This window comes from Daucus carota, chromosome 5, assembly GCF_001625215.2.
Source record: "Daucus carota subsp. sativus chromosome 5, DH1 v3.0, whole genome shotgun sequence".
In the NCBI taxonomy this organism is placed as follows: Eukaryota; Viridiplantae; Streptophyta; class Magnoliopsida; order Apiales; family Apiaceae; genus Daucus; species Daucus carota.
Genome location: NC_030385.2, coordinates 7,239,228 through 7,257,069, shown reverse-complemented (window position 1 = coordinate 7,257,069; position 17,842 = coordinate 7,239,228). Strand labels below are relative to the sequence as shown.

The 17,842-nt window shown below is 35.0% G+C and overlaps 3 protein-coding genes across 7 annotated transcripts; 2 read left to right on the top strand and 1 right to left on the bottom strand.

The window, feature by feature from the left end:
* The first annotated feature begins 245 nt into the window (after window positions 1–245).
* On the top strand, window positions 246–2,878 carry LOC108220932 (phosphopantothenoylcysteine decarboxylase). The gene is made up of 3 exons (XM_017394831.2): window positions 246–434; window positions 1,659–1,995; window positions 2,306–2,878. Exons 2-3 carry the CDS (start codon window positions 1,687–1,689, stop codon window positions 2,597–2,599), a joined length of 603 nt encoding a protein of 200 aa, XP_017250320.1. The 5' UTR covers window positions 246–434; window positions 1,659–1,686; the 3' UTR covers window positions 2,600–2,878.
* A 664-nt stretch (window positions 2,879–3,542) lies between these two features.
* On the bottom strand, window positions 3,543–8,527 carry LOC108219994 (uncharacterized). 4 transcript variants are annotated; one of them, XR_010292428.1, is made up of 5 exons: window positions 7,412–8,527; window positions 6,902–7,329; window positions 4,740–5,562; window positions 4,390–4,587; window positions 3,548–3,909 (listed from the first exon to the last, which is right to left on the bottom strand). XR_010292428.1 is itself a non-coding variant. In XM_064094557.1 (2 exons), exons 1-2 carry the CDS (start codon window positions 8,239–8,241, stop codon window positions 6,906–6,908), a joined length of 1,254 nt encoding a protein of 417 aa, XP_063950627.1. In that variant the 5' UTR covers window positions 8,242–8,526; the 3' UTR covers window positions 6,608–6,905. The 4 variants fall into 4 exon arrangements, 1 of the variants encoding a protein (XP_063950627.1); XR_010292429.1 differs by having other exon boundaries at window positions 3,549–3,888; XR_010292427.1 differs by having other exon boundaries at window positions 3,543–4,587.
* A 329-nt stretch (window positions 8,528–8,856) lies between these two features.
* LOC108219799 (probable alpha-amylase 2) lies at window positions 8,857–17,568 on the top strand. Of its 2 annotated transcripts, none has more exons than XM_017393320.2 (13): window positions 8,857–8,955; window positions 12,906–12,984; window positions 13,116–13,149; window positions 13,660–13,697; window positions 13,830–13,956; window positions 14,084–14,310; window positions 14,940–15,085; window positions 15,176–15,288; window positions 15,436–15,524; window positions 15,615–15,737; window positions 16,887–16,922; window positions 17,035–17,133; window positions 17,219–17,568. In XM_017393320.2, exons 2-13 carry the CDS (start codon window positions 12,973–12,975, stop codon window positions 17,408–17,410), a joined length of 1,236 nt encoding a protein of 411 aa, XP_017248809.1. In that variant the 5' UTR covers window positions 8,857–8,955; window positions 12,906–12,972; the 3' UTR covers window positions 17,411–17,568. The 2 variants fall into 2 exon arrangements, with proteins under 2 accessions (XP_017248809.1, XP_017248808.1); XM_017393319.2 differs by lacking the exon at window positions 8,857–8,955 and adding an exon at window positions 12,417–12,695.
* Window positions 17,569–17,842: the final 274 nt, after the last annotated feature.

Below are 17,842 nucleotides of genomic sequence, written 5' to 3'. Positions count from 1 at the left end.
ATATTCTTAAAAAGTATCTAGGTGCACTTAAACTTATTTTTATTAAATATGATATTTTTTTCTCTCCGATTCGCTCCAAGTTTCCATATATAATAATAAAATATAAATAAAAAAATATAAAAAATCAGATTATAATTATCACAATATTCAATATATTAATCTATTTGAAGTCTTATATGATGATATATTATATTATCTTTTTAAGGAAATGATTTAAAACTGAAAAACGCTAAAAGTCATGTTTGTCGGGATCGATGGGTTTAGCAAGCGGGGACATTGGCCAGGACTCAGGAGCCTAATTGTAAGTTGAATATCCACAATTCATTCAACTGAAACAACCAGCTGCTGCTTATCAGACGCCCCCCTCAACTCCAACAACGTTAACTTGCTCGGAGCTCCGCTTAATCGGCGGCGATATCTCTCTTTTAACCGCGGTAAATATCTTTTGCACATGCTATTTTACTCTCATACATGATAAATCCACTTGTACTTTGACTCTACACTACTTAGATTTTATGTACACAGAATTGAATTGAAATGAAGTATGTACCACTTTTATCAAGTGATAAATTAATTTAATTCAGCAACTGCATCCAGGCCCTGCACCCAAATTTGGTATGATTTTAAAATTGTATTAGAAATAACAAACAAGGAGGCGTTTGATTCATGGTTATGAGCATTGGAACCTCAAACCCATTGTTGGTGTCTGGATTAAGAATTTTGTGACATGAAATGGGAAACCCAATCCCACTTGGAGAGTAAATCATTCCTTACACTACTCTTAGGATACCCATTCACATACCTTTCATTCTCATTCCTGATTCTCATTCCCACTCACGATTCAAACGCCCCCTAAAACACTTGTTTAAGGAGAATGTTGTTAACAAGTGTTTTTCTCCTTTGCTTTTGCACGGGGACTACAGTTTGTTACAATAATACTAGCACGGGGAATTTGTATAATTAGCAAACACGGTTTTGTATTATATTATGACTACTAGCCTTGAACTCATTTGAAGCAAGGACAAGTATATAATTCGAAATTTAGGTTTATTATTTAATATTTAATTTTTAACATTATTTTATTAGTGATGTAGTATTATTGGATGCCCACGATTTTTTTTTGCATGAGGAATTTAATGATAATGTTTTGAAATTTGATTAAATGTTATTAACCGATTAATTATATTTTCTTTTAAATATTTAGTTTTTACAATATCTTTTTCATATTGTAAATGGTAGTATAAGCAATAAACATTTATATCATCTATTTGTAAATTCTTTCCTAATATTAATATGTAATATTAACATGTGTTAATGTGTTGTTTGATTAAATAAAAATAAAAGGCAAGAAAATTAGTAAAGGGTAATTTAGGGATGCCCAAAAATATCCAACGAAACTACTACAAATTATCTATATGTTGGGTTATTATAGTTTGGTATAATTGTTATTCACCCACATGCTCATCTACTTATATTTAAGTGCTTTTCTAATTCCGAATAAAAACAACTGTTTCATGTTTATTACTGTCATGATACCCCAATTGCAAAATGGTACTAATATGCAATAACAGAATTGACAACTAGTGAAGATCTTGACTTCTACAATCAATTGATTATTGCATGGTTTAACAATTGACCATTTTCTCCTTTACCTTCAGGTGTGTATTGGGGGTCTGATATCAGCCTATGGCAGAACCAAATGGTGCTCCGAGAAAACCCCGGATATTACTTGCTTCAAGTGGAAGTGTAGCTGCCATAAAGTTTAGTAACCTTTGCAGTAGCTTTTCTGACTGGGCTGAAGTAAGAGCTGTTGCGACCAAAGCTTCTTTACATTTCATTGATAGAGCATCACTACCTAAAGATGTGACTCTATATACGGATGATGATGAATGGTCTACTTGGTCAAAGATCGGTGACGGTGTCCTTCACATTGAGCTCCGCAGGTGGGCTGATATCATGGTAATTGCTCCATTATCAGCAAACACCCTTGGGAAGGTAATTTGTCTTGTATGTGTTATTTAAGTCCTTTATTCTTTTAGATTTTGGATACTAAGGAATGAGGTTTAAGTTGGCTTGATTTTTTTAATTTGTGGAACAAGAGAGGAATTCTAGTGGGTCACTGTAGGCTGTAGGGTTCTTAGATCTCGAGTATTTTGAATAGCATCGCAAGAATCTATTATGCTTCAAAAGTGTTATATGTAGCCTTGTTGGCGTATAGTTTGTATCAAGTTGGTATGGTGGCCTACTGTAATATTGTTAATTTTGTGCAGGTCTTGCTGATACTCATTTTGCTTTGTTACTGCAGATTGCTAATGGATTGTGTGACAACCTGCTGACCTGCATTGTGCGAGCATGGGACTATTCCAAACCTCTCTTTGTGGCCCCTGCTATGAACACCTTCATGTGGAACAATGTTTTCACAGAAAAGCATCTTATGTCAGTTGACGAACTTGGAATTTCTCTAATTCCACCAGTATCCAAGAGGCTTGCCTGCGATGACTTTGGGAATGGTGCCATGGCTGAACCGTCACTCATCTTCTCAACTGTGAGGCTTTTTGTAGAGTCAAAGGCACAGTCAGGTGGTAGTAATAATCAGTAATTACTAATAATATCTTTTAAATCAAGTTTCCAGGAGAATGTTATGTATCATGTTTGTATGTGTTGGGTGTTACTTGTCGAATTTAGATATGTCTGTGTAAGTTCTACACCATAAAAGATATTGTTGGTGTGAACAAAATGCAATACAAATGTTGTCAAAGTGAAAACAAGATTAAATGATTGGAAATAGGAGATAAATTAAAATTTAGGAAATAAAGGAGTTGTTTTCATTCCTGGTTTTGAATTGAAAATGAATACCTGGTTAGGAAAGTTCATTGTTTTTTTTTTAAAGAACGAGAATTGCATTCACTTCTTTGAGAATAAATCAGAGCTCATTTTCTACTATAACACTAATGATTCTTCCCATACAGTGCCAATTTCAAATCGTGTAAATCAAGGTGGAACACTATGTGAAATCTTATTTTATATCGGTTAGAATCTGCAGCATCTCTAAACAGGTAATATTCAACATAAATTTCTGGTGTGTTACAGAAACCGGACTTCTCCATCACCATTAATTTTGGTTAAAGCATGTTGATTACCTTTTTACACAGGAAAATGTCCATGAACAGACACATCACTTCCCTGTTCCGGATTTGTACCCTCAAGATCCGTCTGCTTGACCTAGAAATGGAGTGGTACAGAATTCTGAGTTGAGCTTAGAATCGAGCTGGATAAGCACAAAAGAGTAAACAAACCATAGTAGGTCCATAAGGATTTCTCATCAGTTGTTCCAAATGTTAAAATTAAAATTCCGTCAAGTCACAATTTATAATTCTATTATCATGTATCACAACTAACATTGATCATGTGAGGAGAATGCACATGGATATCTAACGAAGTAAAAACAAGCCAACTTGAAAGTAAATTATTGGAAATAGGGGATAGATAAAACATACTGTACCACAGTGAGGATTAGGAAATGTGTAAAACATAAATATGAATTATTTATTTAAAAATGCATACAGTAACCATTTACATTATACATGATTCCTACAAGCAGCTCCACCAAGTGCTAGTCGTCACAAGATGAGTCTGTTTGATTGCAATTTTTCTAATTTCCTTTAGAGAAACACTACATTTATACCTACACACCCTAAAATATCTAACACTAGGTACTAGTTTTCCATATCTAAAATTTACTGTAGTTCTTAACTCATATTAGTTTTACATTCGAGAGTGGAATTTTGATCGTCTCTGACATGTTTCAAGGGAGACCATGTTTCCGCTGGATGTACTATCTACCGACTGCATTGTCTGTGAAGCTTAAAGAGCCATCTCAGTATGGAGCTGGAGACATGCCATAGCCATCTTAAATCATGAAATCTGAATACGTCAATATTACATTGACAAATAAAATCATATTCATAAAAATATATATATCAACATTGCCCTTCAGCACCACAGACACCATTGGAAAAAGTTGTATTATTTAATCACGAAAACTAATTAATCTAAGGTCTTTGACAGATGATGACTGGTGAACATTAGACAATTATGCCTTTATATTTGCTAAAATAATTAGGAAGAAACATAACATACAGAGCTTCACCTACTGAAATATAAACAAAACAGCATATATTCAAGCAGTCAACCTGAGCTCCTCAGTTAATTTGTCCAAAGCAATGTATTTTGACACTTGAGCTTCATTATTATTGTGGTTTACCTCATAATTTAAAACTAGAGGGAATGAAATATCAAGACAACCAAGGTTCCGTCGATATAAAAATGACTGGAAAATTCAGAGATGAAGTAAAATAACTAAGAATGGGTGCTGTGAGCATTTCTTACAGTGTTGCAATTTCTGTCCCTGTCTGATTCAGCTACATGAAGAGCCCAAGTCCGAATCCACTCAAGCCCTTTCGAGACATCAGAATTGCCTTCAACCAAAGCAGATGCTATATTTGAGGGATGAAGAGCCACTAATATGCAAGCAGCACGAACAGGACTGATCTTCTGACATATGATTCTACGTGATGGCATGACGCCCTGAAGTGCATAAAAAGAAAAAGCTTTCAGAAACAGAAAAGAAACTAAACACTCAGGCATACACACCATACCATAATTTACAGTTTTGCATATATGATTAAATAATAGCCATGAAAGAAAGCTGGTAAAATCAGCAAATTTACATTTTTTACCTTAGTTGGCATAGTTATCCTCAGCCCAATGTGCTAAATCACATAATGATGACTAGTTATGAGAACTACATGTATTTATATTGCTTTTGCTACCTAGAAGCAGGTGCTTCCGGATGCATAGCTGCAGATTTTATACAAACACCAAGCATATAAACTAGTTTTCCCAAGACAATGAATCCCTTACGAGCAAATCAACTCCATGCCTTCTCTCATCAAAACCTTGCATGGAAGGAAGCATAATGCTGCTGCCTATTGATGAATTGATTCTCAGACCATTCCATCTGATCTATTTTCTCCAATCTGCAACTCCATCAGCATGACTTTCCTTTCTCAAACTTACCTGGAACAGAAGGAAGTTTGCTTTCATAAGAGAATGACCAATTCAATGGACTTCAGGTCTAAGATATTTTTCTCTAGGAACCAGCTTCAGGAGGCCTCGCAATACTTGGCATGAACCAAGGTCGAGTCTCTGAAATGGTTGATATCTGTGCTCTAGATAGAGCTTTTGGTTGTAGTTCTTTCATGAGAAACTTCCTGAGCAGCATCTGTCATAACATCAGGAATCATGATCCTTTGGCATCTACGTTAGGTTAATATAGGAGTTTATTTAGAGTATAAAGACACTCTACAGGAGATATTGCAATCAATCAACCAGCACTATTTGCCTTTGCCTCTTCTCTTCTGCAGAGTCTTCTTCGCAGTCTATACTTGAATTGAAGCAATGCGCTTGTACAAGATTTAAAGACAGATCACCAGTTACGTATTTAAGATCATCCGGGGATGCCCAAATAGGCATTTCAGCAACATTTGAAGCCCTCTCGACCTGCAAAGAAGATTTAAGGTGTTTAGTAAACATTTGGTGCCCTCTTAACCTGTAAAAAACTAGTCTTTACTTCTGGGAGGCATCTTCTAGGGTAAATGACAAAAATCTCCCACAGAGTTGTCACACAACACAAAAGTAAGCTACAACATTTCCCACATTATATAAATAAGAGTACACCATAACTCAAAACAGATAAAATCAATTGCAATTAACCACTAAATAGTGTCTATCAACTCACCAATAGGATTAACCTCTCATCAATATCCCTGAACCCTAATCACATCCTCAAAAGCAGGTGCAGCTTCTGTGACCATGCTGTACCATGTCTCCCCAACCCCCATATGCATATAATTCAAGATATGCAAATCATGATCTTCCACATGCCAAGCAAGCCAATCAAACAATATTGCTGAGTACACCATCGGCGACGTAACACCAGGATTAACCTTCTTCACAAATTTCAACAACGATCCATCCGACCTCGAAACCTCCCTCATATTCCATGCAGTTTCACCAACAGTCATACCCTCCTCTAAAACTCTACAATCCTTCTTTCCACTCAACAGCACAAATGCTAATCTAAGAGGACAATGTTTCCGGGAGTAACCCAACTTGTTGCTATCTAGTTGTAGATGTAGGACTTTCTTTCAAGTTCATGTTTGAAGACTTGGCTAAAATTGACGGATTAAGATTGAAAATCACATTTTATTAGAAGGAAGGCAAACAGGGGGCTCAATCTTACAAATTCCATAACTGCAAGCTTCATTTTTAATTTTAAAAATATAGCCAATTGGATCTTGAAACTCATCTATTGTGGGATGATACTCAGGAGCTAAAGGTAAGTTCCTGAGCCAAGATATACCTCTATTGAATTCTTGCTTCTACTCTGTCATACCTTGGCCTCTGCTTTTTTAACTGATGATGTTATTGAATAGAATACAAAACAAGTATTGCAAGTATATGTGAGATCTGATTAAGGGTTAACTAGAGGTTACATTAGAGGTGGGTTTCAAGGGAAAAAAGAATGTTGTGTTGAAATTTGGGAGGATGGAATTAGAGGAATTACTGCAGTCTTTGTACAGAGAACTAGAGTAATGAATATAAACGCAACTGCTACTCCCTGCATATGAATTATGATACAGACTCTAAACATAAAAACTTAAAATCTAAATAAACACTTCGAATCCTAGGAAAAGCTGGACTATTCACCCCAGAAATATGTATGCTTAGCAGAGTATTTATGAAATAAGCAATTTGTATTCAACCTAATTCTACATGAATGTGCTGTTTTCAAATACATATAAATCAAACAGAAGTTACAACAGTGAGCAGTCCTGACCAATTCAATCCACCACGACCTCCACTTCAGCTGTCTTCAATTTCAGCGCCAGGGCATCAGTTGTTACCTTGGCTTCAGGACTCTTCAAATCAGCAGCAATTTCAAGTTCAGAACTTTTGTCGTTAGTTGTTCTCCGCACTTCAGAATCTTTCAAATTAGCAATCTTGCTACTGGACGCTACACTTAATTCACTATAATTTTCATGATTCAGTGATTGCAGCCAAAGGCCAACAACTCTATCTTTACGTTCTGTCAGAGCAATATGAGAATATATATGCTTCATCTTAAATTCCTCAGCTTCCTTCTCGTAATCTTTCATTGACAGTTCTCCATGAACTTCTTTCCATTTCTTGTTGTACGATGTAAAGAAGCACTCATCCAAAAATAATCCAACTTCTGGAGCCGTAGGCACAGTAATATTTACATCCCTACAATTTTATAGTAACCAAGGTTAAAACAAAACATAAATATGGCATACAAAAGCAATAATCAAAATACCGAAGCACTCACTTTTGAAGAGCAATTTTAATCAACGATTCAGGAACAATATTCCTCATCACCAAAACCGCAAAACCAATCAACTTTCTAATCTGATGAAGCATAAAACTCTGTCCTACAACTTGACACTTAACAAACTCAATACCATCAACAACAACAGTATCACTAGCACTAAACGAGACAATAAAACGCTGAGAAGACGGATCCTCAGCCTTAATCCTCGTCGTAAAATTATGAAAATTATGCGTCCCTTCATAACACTTCAAAATCCTATTAAACCTCTCTTTCTCCTCCTCCCCATAACAAAACCTATCCACATCACACTCCCCCTCCACCACATTGCCACTTTCGCAATTCGATAAAACACGCCTCAAATCAAATACAAACACAGGAAGCAAATAAACATACCGCCGCCTATCACAAAACCTCTGAGCACTAAACGAAGGAGCCACACGCTTGTAACCGAAAACTCGAAACTGCGAAGATAAATGGCGGTGAAGGCGCTCAATTAGTCCAGGTGGGTCAATGTAAAAACTGCCGGAAACAACTTGGCAGACAGCACTAACGCCTTTATCGGTGCGAGCAGAGCGAGACCAGTCCAAACGTTTGGGATGACCACGGTCTTGTTCAGGAATAGCGGCGGAGAGATAGAGAGCTTCTTCGAGATCGGCTTCGATTGTTTTGGCCCCTATGTTTTTTTGCATTCCTTGGTAACCTGCGCCGCAGTAGCCGAAGAAGAGGGCGATTTTGCGGCGCTTGTATTTGGGGGTTTTGTAAGAGGGGGATGTTTTGAGTTTTTTTGAAGTGGGTTCTTCGGGATGTGACTCGGCTGGGGTTTCCATTGAGGGTTAGAGCGTTTGGGACGACGATATCAGTCTGGACTGGAGTCACCTCTGCGGCTCTGCTCTATGGTTTGATAGAAACCCCTAAAGTGAGACCAGAGGTTAAATTCAGGGGTTCGCATGACTCATCGATAGCAAATTACCGCTGTTTTTTGTAGCTAGATTTTTGGAGTGCATGCACTGGTCTCGTACCATTTCAGACACCCGGCTAGAGCCCTAATTCGAGTTCGGCTCAATTTGTTAGAGTAAAAGAGTGGAATTTGGCAAAGATTTTGGTTCGTTTGATTAAACAAATCGGCTCCGCTAATTTCGTGAAATAAAATATGTCGAGTTCGGACAGAGATTATATGGGCTGTCTCTAGGGACGTATGCACGCTGGGGGCAATGGGGGGTACTTGCCCCCAGTGAGCTGCATAGTATTTAGTAATATATAGTATACATATTTCATAAATCAAAGCATTGCCCCCACGGTTCAAGCAGGGAATTTTCATAGGATCAGCCAGAGTTCGACTCCTGGCTGCAGCATTTTCTTTTTTTTAAAGTCACGCGCATGAGTTCAGCAGCACGTGGGTTAAGCAAAGGACTAAACAAATAAACTAAACAAATTAAAAAGTAAACAAATATCTTCCACAGGAAGTCACTTGACAAAACAGAGTAATTTGATCGGAAGCTAAAAAACAGAAAGAGCAAAGCTCCTGCCCTCCCTGTTTTCAGGTTAGTGATTCTAATTTAGTTTATCCTCATATCATTTTCATGATTGTTAATTTGTTAGTATATTTTCATTGAATTTGTATGTTTAATTTGTGATGGATAATAGGTTTGTGATAATTAGTATACACTTGCCAATTGCCATTATTCTATAATTAATTGCGAAATGTTTGATAGTTGATTCTAATAAAAAGCTCATATATATGGATTTTAGGATTTGAACATAATTAGCTATGGACAAGTTTCTTATTAGGAGAACACCAATTGTTCTAATGAGCTCTAATTTTGCCGGTTGCAACGTCATCGGTAGAAAGAGTATTTTCGGCTATGAATTTGGTGAAGACTAGACTACGTAATCGTTTAGGAGATACTTTCTTAAATGATTGTTTAGTTACGTATATTGAGAGGGAAATATTTGATAGCATTGATAATGAGAAAATCATTCAAGGCTATCAAAATATGAAATCTCGTAGGGAACAATTATGAAATGTATTAAATATATTATTATAATATTTGGAAATTATATACTCTGCCCCCATGAGGTTGAGATCCTGGATACGTCCCTGCTGTCTCGCTTAACTCGTTAAGACCAACTCATTTAGCAAAATGAGTGACTCGGCTCGTGATATTAAAATTTAAATGATTCGAGTTCAGACATAAATTTAAACTCGATTAGCTAACAAAATGAGTGAATCGGCTCGTGATATTAAAATTTAAACGATTCGAGTTCAGACATAAATTTAAACTCGATTACAGGTAAACCTCGATTAAGTAATATCCGATAAAGTAAAAACCTCGCTTAAGTAAAAATTTTGTCGATCCCAATTTGGGCCAATGTCGTAAAGTAATATTTTCGCTAAACGCATAAGATAATAAAAATTTAGAAATTCATTAAAGGCCCGGGTAATATGTAAAGTAATAATTTATGAATTATATATATATATATATATATATATATATAATGTATATGAATTCAAAATTCAGTCCTTTTTAAAATATGAGTCTATAATAGCTTGTTTTTTCTTTCCACCTTGGCAAAAATTAACCTCATCCTTAAGTTTATTTAAAGGATAAATAACTCCGGTATGTTTTGCTCATGTTGTAACATGTATACTCTATCTAGTGCATGCATGAATTTAGTTTTCACATATGATTAGTTATTATAAAAGTAATTTTAAATCAAATACCTTGCATTTGACTCATTCTTGTTTTTAAAAATAATGAATTAAAATTTATAAACATATAGAAATTCGGTAAAATAATAAAATATTACTTTATCAATAAAGTAATAAAATATCATTATATCGATAAAATAATAAATGCGGTAAAGTAATATTTTTTCCCGGTCCCAATAGTATTATTTAAAGAGATTTAACTGTAGCTAACAAACCGACTCGACTCAACTAAACTTAGCTCAAAACTTACCGTGCTACCTCCAACACTTTCATTATTAAAGTGGGATTTAGTGTTAAAAATAAATGTCGTCATATTTTGTGCTAATCTGAATAGCTTAAAATTTGTTATATTTTATTAATTCGTTAAGATTATAAATCAAGATTAAATATATAATATTATTATATTGAAATTTAAAAAAAACAAAATTCAAAAAATTAAATGTGAATTATTATTTTATTATTATAATTAATGGAGTTTTTATTACGTAGAATACCCAGCTTAAAGAATACTAAAATAGAAAACTCGTCAGGGCTGAAATTGATTCCGGCGTATGTAAAGTTGCGAATGAATCAATAAACACGCGGGAATAGACAAACAGACACTAATTAAACGTTAAAGATATACCCGAAAGAAAAAGAAGTAAATATGAAGATACCGTGGCGTGTGCAATTTGACGGGCATGTTAAAAATGCAATTGCAGGACTCTGCTCACGATTCTAAAGTTAGAGATCTAAATGAATTGAATTTTCTTCCGGATAAAGTTATGCGTGTTCTAGGCTCTTTGGTCAGACGAAAGAAATAAAAGAAGAGAGAAAAAAAAAAAATAGCCGGTTAATGAGAATCCTAATTTCATAATCATGTATCTGACGACTTGGATTAGCAATTTTTTATATGAAATGAAATCGTTTTTTTTAACGAGTAAAACTTTTACACAACTCTTGAAATATTTATTTTCATAAATTGCATTTCCATGTCCTTCATTTATTTTCATAAATTTCAATTCTCATGTCCATTTATGTTCCTAATTATCCTTCCCCCGTCATCCAAATATGATAGGTTTACTCTTCCGCAAATGATGGAATATAAAATGGTAGCATCTACTTTCTTAATATATGTATGTCCTTGTTAATTTTTAATATCTGTGTTATTAAGAAGTAAATTATATAATTCCAATTTTGTTATGAATTAAATATTAATATTATTTAAAAAACAAATTTTTTAAATAAAACGATTATGAAATTATATGAGTAATAAATCTTAATAAACAAGCCAAATTAAAAAAAGTGAACATTTAATTTAAATTTGTCATAGACATTTAATAATAATAAAATATCGTTAAATATTGACCTTTTCGACTAACCTTATTTTTAAATATATATCCCTTGCTTTCTAAAAAAAATTACACAAATGTGTTATGTTTACTATAGTTGATGGTCCGTATTTTATGCCGTATATCTGACGTTCACCCACTAGACATAATTTGAACAATAATATAAGAAAACTAATAAGAATAATTAGATTAAATAATGAATGACTAAGATGTTAGCCCACAAGAAACTTTACTCACAAAATATACTGTAGTACAATTATTATCCCTTATATGTTTGGATTGACAACAGAGACTATGAAAAAAGTATATAAAATATTATAAAATAATAGAAAAGAGAAAAAATTGTAAATAAAGTGATAAGATCCATCATATTAAATAAGTACATGAAAAAGTAGAAAGTAGTGGGTAGTTTGAGTTTTTATATTATAAGAGATTACTATTTTGAGAAAATTTTGAAATGTATAAAATTGAGTGACTATTCAAAAAAAAATGTATAGAAACCAAAGGACAGAAAGAGTACTATTTATAAAAAATAAATTGAGAAAAATAAAATTTTATTATATAACCGAAATACGTGTGAGTCAATAAGTCGATCTATAAAACAAAACATGGTCATCTCAAAAACTAATACGTTATCGGTGGAGTCAAACTATTTAGGAAAATCAATTTTGAAGGATGATTTAAAAGAAATCCTTTTCTGTTTAAAAAAAAACAAATTCCATTCTCAAATTTTATTTTTTTTTATATTTTAACCATCAATATATTCCCCTTTTCTCTGACAAAAGATTAATATTCCCCATTTCATGTCATCTGCCGTATTGAAAAATGAAAAGTATAAAAGCACAATTGGGAATCTGTAGTCCATTTCATCTCCTCCAGTCCTTCTCGAAAACAATAAATTACAAAAGATTGATACGTGAAATAAACAAGTGAAATTGAACGAACCAAGTTGACAAAATGTACGGGACTCCAGGGTAGTCAAATAGGAGCAATACACAGACCCATCCCTCGGCTACGCGCCTAATATGATTCTCGCAGCTCCGAATCTTGAGAAGAAAAGCGATCTGTCCTCACCGATTTGCGCCCCAGCTGCAGCGCCAATTCAGAGCCGCTAGAGCGTTTACGTGGGCACGCTCCGCACATATTCTCCACCATTTCATCTCTCTCCTCATTTCCACCCACTCATTTTCATTATAAATACTCGCCTATCTTACCTACTTCAAATCACCCCAACGACAAGGTACACATTTACTATATGTCTACCATCCTCTATTTGTTTGCCAATTGCTATACTGTCTCGTTAAGTTACCAGTTCTCCTAAAACCGTTAGATCATGCAATAGTATATTATGTTAACAATGTTCTTATTTTATGTGATTTTCCGCAATGCGTTGTGATTCTGTTGCTGCTGCTGGAAGGTTAAGTAATTTGGATATCATTGCTTGATGCAGGTTTTTTTTTTAAGGAAAATTCATTTTTACGCCATTTCGCTGACTATACATAGACAAGTGATCCGCTATGGGTTATGCTGTAAGTTAATTAAATATCTACTTTAATTAATCTTCTTTTATTTTGTAACTCATCAGTATTCGTGTTAATTGTTATTGAAGTGATATTTGTTGAGGCTGATGTAAGTCACATTTTTCTTTGTTTAATCGCAGGAGTATGATGAAAGCCTTCAGCAGACTGATCCTGGTACGTTATACTTGTTCGTTTGTCACTTACATCTCACTTCTTCCATATTGCAATTTTAATCTTTATGAGCAATTGTGGTTTTGTTCGTGCTATTTCTTTCGTCTAAAAGGCGGTTTACGTGTAAACTTAATCAAAACTAGCCATTTAACAGTTGCCAGCCCTCAGGCCATATCGATTTACAGCTATGCATTCCTCCTATATACACATATTCATTTGAGTTTAAGTAGTTCAGACAGTTCTCTTGGGTAAACGCAAATAGTTAAGTGGATAATGCAAACATAGATAAATTAGAATACTGATACTTTAAAATGCACAAGGAAATTGATGAACGAGAGTCGTAAACAATAACTAATAATTTATCTAAATTATTAGCGATATGGTTCAGAACCAGTGTGTTAAAACGTCACTGTCCACACCACATGGAAGAATGGTTTTATGCATCCTCTGGGATCGGAATTCTGTATATTAGTTTATAATGTGACTGAAGCGTGTTTTTGCATCTGTTTTCAGTGGCTGTTATACGGAGTGGAAAAGAAGTTTTATTACAGGTAATAGACAATGTGGTTTGCTTTATTAAGATTTTCCGGTGCTATTATTTTTGTTTTGCTCTTGTTAGTATTTTTTGAGAAAACATAGTACCTGTAAGTCATTACATAGCTAACAATGGAGTTGTTTAATAGGCTTTCAACTGGGAGTCCCACAAGCATGACTGGTGGAGAAATTTAGATTCTAAAGTTTCTGATATTGCGAAAGCTGGGTTTACTTCAGCCTGGTTGCCACCACCAAGCAATTCATTTGCACCTGAAGGTAGGAATATATGAACATTGGTGTAGTGCTGATTGTTAAATTGTTTTTTTTAGTTACTCTTACAAGAATTCTTATTTCCTTTACTTCTATCTGTATACTAATATTCAGAAAATCTGTTTGATTGTAGGTTACCTTCCACAAAATCTTTATTCTCTTAATTCTTCATATGGTTCTGAGAGCATGTTAAAGGCTTTACTTCATAAGATGAGGCAACACAAGGTTCGTCCAATGGCTGACATAGTCATTAATCATCGTATTGGAACCACCCAGGGACATGGTGGAAGGTATAATCGCTATGATGGAATTCCATTATCATGGGATGAACACGCAGTTACATCTTGTACCGGTGGACTGGTAAGCATTTTTTTCCCTTATCCACTTGGATTTAATTGTGACTGAGATGATGTCAAGTACTAATCATTTGCTGAAGTTTCTAGTCCAGTCAAGTCTCTTTTTTTCAGTAAGGAACCTGCATCCCAAATTTTGCTAGTTGTAGTCAGATTTAAGTGTCACAGTACTTTATAGATAACCCTGTCATAAAATCTTCTTTTGATGCATGCTAGCATGTGTGCCTAACACAAATTAATATCTTTTGGTCTACAATATAAAGGGTTCAAACCTACAGAGCAGACATGCCTAATTTGCATACCTGACCAGTATCTTCTTGTGTTGGCATCCTGTTTTTTCAATTTTGTCTGCATCAATTATTATTTATTAGTTAATTTAGTGTATTTTCATCTCTTTTTGATTACCTTAATGTGGTTTCATCTGTTTGCTACTGCGTAGCTTTTCTTCAACTACTTTAAAATCTTTTTTAGGGGGCTTAGACATTGGAGTTAGTAAGAATGTTTGGCTACTTTGTAAGTTTTGTGGTCTGAGTGGTTGGATTTATGTGATCATTCCTTGCTTTCATGTGTCTGGTCCTGATTAAAAAAACACTGTTAAGTTTCTTACTGTTCTGTTCATTTATTGTTTGTCTTTAGGGTAGTCGTAGTACTGGAGACAACTTTGACGGGGTTCCAAACATTGATCACACGCAAACTTATGTTCGAAAAGATATTATCGGATGGCTAAGATGGTTACGCAATACTGTTGGTTTCCAAGATTTTCGTTTTGATTTTGCAAGAGGGTAAATGCTTGTATTAAATTCCAAATCCACAATTGCAATAGTACTCTTGATACAGTTTTATCAATCATTTTGTTTGATTTTCGAATACAGCTATTCTGCAAAGTATGTGAAGGAGTATATCGAAGGTGCTAAGCCAGTACTTTCTGTCGGAGAGTACTGGGACTCTTGCAAATACCATGGTCATCGCTTGGACTATGACCAAGGTTAATTTCCAACTCATTCTTTCACAATATTGGCACCATAAATTCGTTTATTGTTTACAAGTTTTTATTCAAGTTAATAAATAGACAATTTTAGTCAAGAATATTCTTTATATATTGTTCCTTCTCTTTCCTATAATTCCCTTGCAGATAGTCATAGGCAACGGATTATTAATTGGCTTGATGCGGCAGGGCAGTTATCGACTGCCTTCGACTTCACAACGAAGGGAATTCTTCAGGTAGAAACTGCCAAATATTTTATCCCCACCACCCAAAAAAAATAAACATACTGTCTTTCTAACATCAGGTATGCATGCATTGCCATACAGGAAGCTGTCAAAGGGGAATTATGGCGTTTACGGGATCCTGCAGGGAAGCCACCAGGGGTGATGGGCTGGTGGCCTTCTAGAGCTGTTACTTTCCTTGATAATCATGATACTGGCTCAACTCAGGTACCTTTTGAGTGGCTAGCTATAATCTAAGTTACCCGGACACGGGTATGGGTATCGGACACGGGTTCAGATCCAAGAGTCAGATTCGTAGTTTTAGGATAATTAGGATTCGTGGACATGGATCCGGTATTAGACTCGGGTACAGGGACTTGGCACTTAAGCTCCACGCAAGTAAAACTTTATATAGCCTGATTTATGGTACATTCATAAATATAGTGTCTACTGCACATAAATCACATACGCCTAAAATTGAAGCATAAAATCAATAGAACAACATAGAAACAAGTCATTCATGGATCTTGTTCTCTATGAACAAGTTGAAACAAGACCTAAGTTTTCATTTTGACCTGGGATGTTACAAGGTGAGGTGTCCGGTTGTAATAAGAAGGATCCGACACAGATCCCATACCCACACCCATGTCATGTCCGGTGGACACCGGTATAGGCACAAAAATGGAGAGTCCGGGTAACATAGGCTATAATACATTTGTTTGAGGGTGCATAGAATGTCATTATTGTTGGTTTGTGTATGCATCTATGTGTGGGTGATTTGCAAGTGTACACAATCTGTTATATGATTATTTTTCGTCCACTGTTCTATACTATATAGGGGGAATTTTGCCTACTATACTCTGATAGTATAATTTTTCAAATTCATTTTCTGAGCAGTCCGCACTTTTCATGAGTATTGAATAAAACAAATCAGGCACGCTGCACGTATGTATAATCGTGCTCACAATCTTTAGGATTTGCATGACTTTTGAGTATGCAAAATGGATGTGAGGATAGATAATTTGTCAATAGTGACATGATATTTATAACAAAAAGCCTTTATGTCCTATGGCAGAAGTCAGAACCATACACATGATGTACAGAAGCAGAACAAATAAATGAGTTGTTGAATAAACTAACATTTAAGGCTGATATTGTTTCTAAGTTGTAAATCCGAATAAATTGAATTCACTGTAGTACAGGAAATTGAAAGGAACTGGTAGACATTATATTTTGCTTTTCATATGTGAGTTGGCATAAATTACCCACAATGCTAATGATGTTCTTTTTGGCTCTATATAACTCCAACATATGTAATATGTATTGGCTGCTCATGAGAAAATTTGTAGCTGATACGGGTTATTTTCCAACTTGCAGGCACACTGGCCTTTTCCTGCAAATCATATCATGGAGGTACTTAAATCGGTGATCCCTATCTTAATTGTCTTTAGAAAAAAGATAAGAAATTTACTTATTGGTCATAGTTTATCTGTTTGCATCTGATTTCTGGTCGTACTGATCACAGGGCTATGCATATATCCTCACTCATCCAGGGATGCCTTCAGTTTTCTATGACCATTTCTTCGATTGGGGTAAATCCATTCATGACCAGATTGTAAAGCTGGTAAGCTATTCTACAATCAAACCGTGCATTCCCCGTTTATATACTTTTGACCTTTCTATAACTTGAACACAAAAATGCATTGCAGATTGATATTAGGAAGCGTCAAGACATACACAGCCGATCGTCCATCAGGATTCTGGAGGCGAAATCAGATGTTTATGCTGCGATAATAGGGGAGAAGTTGTGCATGAAGATTGGTGAGGGATCATGGTGTCCAGCAGGCAGGGAATGGACACTTGCGACTAGTGGCAACAGATACGCTGTCTGGCACAAGTAGTTATCAGAGTTCTCTGGCTTTACAGTGCTATAGTAATCATCTTGAATAAGTCTTACAAGTTTAAGTATATTACTGCGAGTCATTCTACCAATTTTTCCATTTTTTGTGTATCAATAATTTAGCCATTCATGGTTATTATTACGGGGATTTGTTGAGAACTTGTGTTCAAAGTTAAGACAGAGAAAGATTTTTCAAATTTTGTGGGTGTAGCCCAAATAGGCCAACTTGGGTTATACAACTTGGAAAATGAAGTAGCCCAGTTATGCGAAAGCTAAATGACAGCCCACTTGGCAGAATGCACACTTGAAACAATTGCTTATTTGCATCGGAAAAAATCATTTCAATTTGAAATATACTTCTTCGATTCCTCTTATCATCCATAGCTTTTTCGTAGACATTTAAATATTATACTGTTATTTAAACAAGAAAAAA

Bases quoted from the DNA above. Each gene is read 5' to 3' on its own strand.
- LOC108220932 (XM_017394831.2), top strand. From the start codon at position 1,687: ATGGCAGAACCAAATGGTGCTCCGAGAAAACCCCGGATATTACTTGCT. The intron at 1,996-2,305 runs GTAATTTGTCTT...TTGTTACTGCAG, and splicing joins CAGCAAACACCCTTGGGAAG to ATTGCTAATGGATTGTGTGA.
- LOC108219799 (XM_017393320.2), top strand. The intron at 13,150-13,659 runs GTACGTTATACT...ATCTGTTTTCAG, and splicing joins CCTTCAGCAGACTGATCCTG to TGGCTGTTATACGGAGTGGA. The intron at 15,086-15,175 runs GTAAATGCTTGT...TTTCGAATACAG, and splicing joins CGTTTTGATTTTGCAAGAGG to CTATTCTGCAAAGTATGTGA.
- LOC108219994 (XM_064094557.1), bottom strand. From the start codon at position 8,241: ATGGAAACCCCAGCCGAGTCACATCCCGAAGAACCCACTTCAAAAAAA. The intron at 7,330-7,411 runs GTGAGTGCTTCG...ATAAAATTGTAG, and splicing joins ATTAAAATTGCTCTTCAAAA to GGATGTAAATATTACTGTGC.